The sequence below is a fragment of the Mesoplodon bidens genome (genome assembly GCF_964165515.1).
Source record: "Mesoplodon bidens genome assembly, chromosome: 2".
Classification (NCBI taxonomy): domain Eukaryota; kingdom Metazoa; phylum Chordata; class Mammalia; order Artiodactyla; family Ziphiidae; genus Mesoplodon; species Mesoplodon bidens.
Window position 1 is genome coordinate 36,978,209 of NC_138177.1, and position 7,418 is coordinate 36,985,626.

The window sequence follows — 7,418 nt, forward strand, 5'->3', positions numbered from 1 at the left end:
TATGAAAAAAAGTCCAATTTGACTCACAAAATTAAGAATATAAAAGTTCTATTAAAACATCCTTTTAGATTCCCTGGTGGCGCAGTGGTTGAGGGTCCGCCTGCCGATGCAGGGGACATGGGTTCGTGCCCCGGTCCGGGAAGATCCCATGTGCCGCGGAGCAGCTGGGCCCGTGAGCCATGGCTGCTGAGCCTGCACGTCCGGAGCCTGTGCTCCGCAACGGGAGAGGCCACAACAGTGAGAGGCCCGCGTACCGCGAAAAAAGAAAAAAAAATGCTTTTAACAAGAAACTTTATAACCAGAGGTAAAAATAATATAAGGAGGCACAAAAAGTTCTTAAAGGATGTCAGATGAAGGAGATTACAATATAAAAAATCATTAAATATTAAATAGCAAACAAATGTGCCAGCTTAGAATGAGGTCTCAACCTAAACTTTACATATGCCTTGGCCTGTGCTTCTAGTTCACCTTCTGTGAAGGAAGAAAAACACCAGTATGAAAAGAGTAAGAAAGACCCATAAGACAAATAATCCTAAGAAGGTAACATTTACCCTCAAGGAAGGCAGGTCTAAGGTGATTTCAGATCCCCAAAATTTCCCTACCTTTTTGCTGCTTTCTGAAAGTTCTTTAATAATCAAGAGTCACTTGTGAGAAAAATAGAGACTTAGACAAAACAGAGACTTAAAATATAAATGCTGGACTTCCTGGGTGGTGCAGTGTTTAAGAATCTGCCTGCCGATGCAGTGGACACGGGTTTGATCCCTAATCCAGGAAGATCCCACATGCCGCGGAGCAACTAAGCCCGTGCGCCACAACTACCGAGCCTGTGCTCAAGAGCCCATGAGCCACAACTACTGAACCCATATGCTACAACTACTGAAGCCCACGCGCCTAGAGCCCGGGCTCCACAACAAGAGAAGCCACCTCAGTGAAAAGCCTGTGCACCGCAATGAAGAGTAGCCCCTGCTCACTGCAACTAGAGAAAGCCCATGTGCAGAAAGGAAGACCCAATGTAGCCAAAAATAAATAAATAAATTTAATATATATATATATATATAAATGCTAAGACAATTCTACACTTTAGCATGCTATCGTGATGACAATAGCAGCATTTGAGATAGTTTACAAAACATTTTCACATTAGACTCATGTAATCTTCACAAACATCTTGAGGTAAATAACAATGACAACAACAAAACTACTATTTACTGAGCACTTAGAGCCTTACAAAATTTTATCATTTAATTCAACAACCTGCTGAGGTTGGAGTTGTAAACCACTTACTAATGTCAGACACAAGGCAGGATCTGAACCCAATTCTATCTAATTTTAAAACCCATCTTCTTGGGACTTCCCTGGTGGTACAGTGGTTAAGACTCCATGCTCCCAGTGCAGGGGCCATGGGTTCGATCCTTGGTCAGGGAACTAGATCCCATATGCATGCCACAACTGAGAGTTCACATGCCACAACTAAGGAGCCCACCTGCCGCAACTAAGACCCAATGCAACCAAATAAAAATATTTTTTTAAATGCATTTAAAAAAATAAAATAAAATAAAACCCATGTTCTCTAAATCTCTACACTATGGCAAGATTTGGAGACAAAGGCTTGAGTTTCAGGCCCATAACTTAACAGCTATATGCTCTTGGGAAGTCACTTAATTCTCTTAACTCTTCATCTATAAGATGGGAAGATTAATATCTGTCCCCACCTATTTCAGAGTACAGCTGACCCTTGAACAACTCGGAGGTTGGGGCACCGACGCTCCACGAAGTCGAAAATCCTCTTATAACTTTACAGGTGGTCCTCCATATCCAGGTTTGGCATCCGTGGATTCAACCAACCGCGATTAAACTATAGTACATATTTATTGAAAAAAATCTGCCTGTAAGTGGACCCTGCAAGTTCAAACCCATGTTGTTCAAGGGCCAACTGTAATTGTAAAGATCAAATAAGATAAAGGACATAAAAGGTGTTCATAAACTCAAAAAAAACTACACAAATATAAATTAGTATTACCATCATCATTACTGATTTTGACAGAGAGAGTGAAGAGAAAAAAAAATGATACAGTGTAATAATTGCAAGGGGGAAAGATCTGGTTTTTCTTTTTAAAGCAAGTTGAAGACCCTTAGGAGAAACTTCAGACTTCAAAATTTACCTGGGACCTTACTGTCAACTGGGCTTGTGATAAAAGAATCTGTACCACAAATTATTTTGTCACTTTTCTAAAAATACAGACACACCCAGATACCTGTAACTTACACAGATTTGGAGGTTAACAAAAACCTAACAGCTGATTTCTTTTTAAAAGTCTGGTTTTCATAAGAACCAGTAGCCACTGTACTAGGTCACCATAATTAAAATTCTCTTGCAACAGCCTTGCTGTTCTTTTCTACAGTATCATTTTCAACCTGTGGTGCCGACATTTTTCATTCTGCAAAGACTAAAACATGAACTACAAATTCTAAATAAAGAAATCAGACCACTTAAACTGATGAGTTTAAGGGAAAAGTTTTATTACTCAAAACTTCACAATTTAAGGTTAATTTTTAATAGCATTTACAGCAAATGAGTGAGAGAAGGAAGTAAAGTTGAAGTGAAATCACTCAACTGTTGTAATGTATGTCAGATATTAAAAAGACAAGGAGATATTCAACCTTAGATTACTAGTCACAAAACATCAGCTCACCAAAAAGGTTCAATAGCAGATTTCAGAAAAATCACACAGCACTCACCTCTTTCATACCAAAAAACAGCCCAATTATTTTTATTCCTTCTAAATTACATTCATAAAAGGCATTTTTGGCAAAGCAAATTATTATAACAACTTACTCACATATTAATAAAAAAATCATTCTCATTTACACCATTTCTTTTATCTACAGAAGAAAAATCATGGACTCTGATAAACCCATTTCTGTAACGTACATACATTTTTACTATGTACAATATTTAATCTATATTTAAACCTACATGTAAACTCAACAGTCAAACCTAACTTTCGTATATGAAATTATGTGCTAATACCTCAAAACTGAAACTCAAGACAGTGACTTGTACACTAGTTGTGAGGTTTTTTGTGTAAATGTCAAACAACAGGTCCACTGAGAAGCTTTTGAATCTAACTGAATTTATTTATTCAAGCCAGAATTTATCATGTGTTTCTAAGCAGTGGTTCTCACCTAGGGGCAATCTAGCAATGTCTGAAAACATTTCTGGTTGTTACAACTTGGGGGGGGCGGTGAGGTAGTTTGCCAGAAAGGGGTGCTACTGGCATCTACTGAGCAGAGGCCAAGGATGCTGCTAAACATCTTACAAAATATAGGACAGACCCCCACAGCAAAGAACGTCCCACCCCAAAATGGCAATAACTGCCAAGGTTGAGAAACTCTGAGCTATAGAAGTTTATAAACACCCATCTGTCTAAAAACAGTACTCACTTAACCTTTGTTTCCTATATTATTTGCCAATTCTATTCTTTACATACTAGTCTTTGGCAACAAACTTACCCTATTCCCATCCTTTCAATCAGCTTCTAACTTCCAAATTTGTCAATACAGCCAGTTTCAAAATTTATTATCTTGGACTCATCCCTATTTTTAATAGTAGTAGTAGTTGTAGTAGTAATGGCCGGGGCCAACACATATTTAGCCCTTACTACATGCCAGGCACTATTCTAAGTGCCTTGTATATATTAACTCATTAATCTAGGTACTACTATACCAGGTATTCTTATTATCCCCATTTTACAAATGAAGAATCCAAGGCACAAAAAGGTTAAATAATTTGTCCAGGATCACAAAGATAATAAGCAGTCAAGCCAGGTTTCAAATCCAGGTAGAATGCCTCCTAAGTATTCCAAAGTCGTCCTCTCTTCTTTCATCCTCTAAACCAAATCATAAAATCCTTAAGTTCCACAAGGACAGGGACCCTGTTATACTCACAGCAACATCCCCAGGGCCCAGTACATAATAGGGGCTCAAAAAACTTTTCTTTGTTGAATGCATGAAATATCCCTCACTCACCCCACCTGTTTCCACTGCCTCCGCTCAAGGCCAAGGCTTTCAGCACCTCACACTTGGGTTTCTTTACATAGCCTATAAACTAACCAATCAGGTAAATGGATATAAACTCCTCTGCCACATTTTCAATAACCCAGTCCATAACCCAACATATTCAAAGTTTTCTTACCACTGCTTCTCAATTATCAGTAGAATCATAACATCTTAAGAGTCAGATGGTACCTTAGAGATCATCCAATCCAACATTTAACAGATAAAGAAACCCAAAGACGGTAAGTGACTAAATCATCCAGCCAGGTGGAGCCAAGACCAGGACTTGATTCTTGCAATTTTTGCTCTAGGATTCACTCCTGGAGGATTTGCTTCACTCATGACAGATGTGTCTCCTCACTGTTCCATCAACAAATTACGTTCATTTCAATTGTTCACACTTAAGTTGTTTCTCCTGCACAGCCTGCCCTCTTTTTCTTGCTCCATAGATCCAAATCCTATTCATCCTTCAAAATCTCCTCCTATTCCATTCTTCATGACCTCCTCCGTCTCAGAAAATCTTACGTCCTGAATAGATGCTAGAGGAAGAGGATCACCACTACCTACTGGGCCAAGTTTAATACATAACTAACACTTTCCACAAAGCAAAGCTACTTGGATCATTTCTTCCCTGAAAACTATTTACCCATTCTTTGCTCCAATGTTTCTGGAAGTGATTTCGATACAGACTAACTTATATGGCACCTTCATAAAATGTTTATATACCTGGAAGAGAAGCTCACTCACATCTTTTAGAGTAGACACGTAACTCCTGAATGACCCAAATCACCTATATCTCTTCCATTAGGAAACTCAGGTTGTTCACAAAGTCCAAACCCAGAACTCTGATACAACTCACCTAGCAGCCACAGCTTCTAAGGTTCATCTCTTTCTCTGTATACTATCATTTGTCTTAACTTCCTCCAAAACTCCATTTCTGAGAAATAATTCACACTTCTCTTCCTTCCTCGTCTTCCCTACACCATGCAGTATAGAGTACCCTCTTTTATCTTTTATTATTTTCCATATGCCTCTTCAGTGAAAGTCCAGTTTGCTACCTCTCATCCAACCTCAACTAGCCAGTCGTTTATACAGAAGTCACATCTATCTCTTCAGCCTCTATCAGGTCTTAGGGTATCTCAACTCCATGAAGGTTAATTTTTTTCCCCCCTTCTCCATTCTTCCTTCCTCTAGACAAGTGGCCTCAAAAGTGGTGTGGGTGCAGCTCAGAGGAAGTGCAAAAGGATCCACTGGGCTGCAGGAAACAATTTATTAGAACCCTTGTTATATTTATTTTTTCATCTCATCCTTTCTTAAATTCTATTTCTGTGTACATTTCTAAGTTACCCATTAGTTCAGTAATAAAGATACATAAATTCTTGGAGTACATGATCACGAGTCTGGAGACAACTGTTTTAAAAATACCTTGATAATGAGGATAAAGTAATAGGTTCCAGGCCATATAGAGGATGCAAGTATGTATATGTGTGGATATATATATATATATATATATATGCACACCTGGTAGGAAGAAAAACTCTTGTTTGTATCCAAAGTCCTAACGATGCCCACCAACCTCTAACCCCTACCAGCCATCTCAGAAATGTGTCCTACTCAAAAGAGCAGAAGAGAGGTTGGTTTGGCAAAGCCCTTCATTTCCAGTTTGAAAAAAAAAAAAAAAGAAATTCAAAGTGCTAAGATACTACCCTTATCTTTCCCGTAGAAGGGTATTTCAGGACACTGTTCACTATCCTGACACTGCTCATTGCCTGATTTATACGTATATACTTCATAGGCCACTACCTGCTGAGATTCAGTTCCTATTTCCCAATCCCTCAAGGCACAACTCATGCTCCCTTCGCTAACGACCAATTTATACTAACACCTGGACTGAGCTCACACCTCCCTTCATCCTTCTCTCCCCTGAGGACACTATCCACCGTCTTCCGCGAGCCGCACAGTCGCGTCCCAGTGCAGAGGACAGTCCATCCAAGGTCCCTAAGACCACTTCTCTTTCCTCCTCCGCCCCCCGAGAGCTGCCAGCCAGGCTAGAGACGGGAGGGGGGGAGGGGTGTGACTCGCCTCCCGTGACTGGCCCAGATGGCAGCAGATTCCGCCCCCACTCTTGGGCACCCCTCCACCCCTCGACCCCCTAGGGCTGCCTGTCTGCCTCCCACCCCGCCCCAACCCCACCTCCGGCCTCCCCCACGCCCTCACGCCGGCTCCCGGACACACTCACCGTGCTGGGTGAAGATATTGAAGCCGGCCTCTGCGGTGCGCCCCGCCAGGTCCCGCCTGCGGCTGGAGGGCCTGGCTGCGCTGCTGCCCCGGATCCCGCGGGGTTGCGACTGCTGAAGCCCCGGAGCCTCCCCGACGCGGCCCACCTGCTGCCCCATCCCTGCACTTGCGTACTCCCGCGCACCCGCCGACCCGTGGTCACATTCCTCCTCGGCTCCGGCCTCGGGCTCCAGGCGCTTGTTCCGGCCTCTCCTTCCCAGTCGAGGCCCCGGCCCTGAGCGGTCCGGCCACCGGCGTCTCCGCACCCAACTCCTCACAGCAGCCGCCGCGCTGCCTCTCGACGCCTCACAGATTCTCCTTTTCCCTCCCCATCCCGCGGCTCCGCGCCCTCAACACTGCCGCCGCCGCCGCCGCCATCTTTAAACCACCGAGCACTGGGAGAGCGTGGGACAGAGCGTCTCCCGCCCCCCACCCGACCAGTCACCTCCGCTACTCGGAGGGAGGGCTTCCCGGCGGCCCCGCCCCGGCCCCTGCCCCGGCCCGCCCGCGCGCCCCCTTCTTCTCTGAGGGTGGGTTCGCCCCCGCCCCCCGCAGCCCCCGTACCTACCTCACTGGCACGTCTACCGCTGCTTCAGGTCTTTCGGACCTTCGGTTCGTTCGCGGCACCTCGGCCTCCCACATCCGAATCCGCCTTAGCCAACCCCTCCCACGTTAGGTTCTACATGCTACCGCCTTTTTTAGGGTTGGTCGGTCTAAAGCCTTCCCTGTCCCACCTCCACCTGTTAAATCAATCAGTCGCGCTGAGAGCCCCAGGTGCACAGCTCACTCTTTAGCAGGCACAGTTGGGACAGAAAAGCACAAGGCGTTTGGTGCTTGCCATCCAGGTGAGGCTCACTAAAATGCCCCGGAGAATTCCTTTAAATACCCTCGTCACCAAGCCCACCTACAGTCAAAAGTAAATGATATAAAATGTACATGAAGATAATAAAAAGGTACATTATTTCATTGTAATTTTTTGAAACTTTCATAATGTTAAGTTGCACTCGCCTCGGTTGTTTGCACTCTACAGTCTCATTGGAGAAGCAGTTATGACCCGGTTCCTCATATTGTATTACCATGAATTC

The 7,418-nt window shown here is 43.6% G+C and overlaps 1 protein-coding gene across 4 annotated transcripts in view; it reads right to left on the reverse strand.

The window, feature by feature from the left end:
- Window positions 1–6,711, reverse strand: part of ABL2 (ABL proto-oncogene 2, non-receptor tyrosine kinase) — a 120,788-nt gene extending 114,077 nt beyond the window's left edge. For all 4 annotated transcript variants that reach the window (XM_081216083.1, XM_081216081.1, XM_081216082.1 and 1 more), the window contains exon 1: window positions 6,296–6,711. In XM_081216083.1, the coding sequence (XP_081072209.1) occupies window positions 6,296–6,452 (157 nt within the window). In that variant the 5' untranslated portion in view covers window positions 6,453–6,711. The remainder of the gene's footprint in view (window positions 1–6,295) is intronic.
- Between the last annotated feature and the right edge of the window lie 707 nt (window positions 6,712–7,418).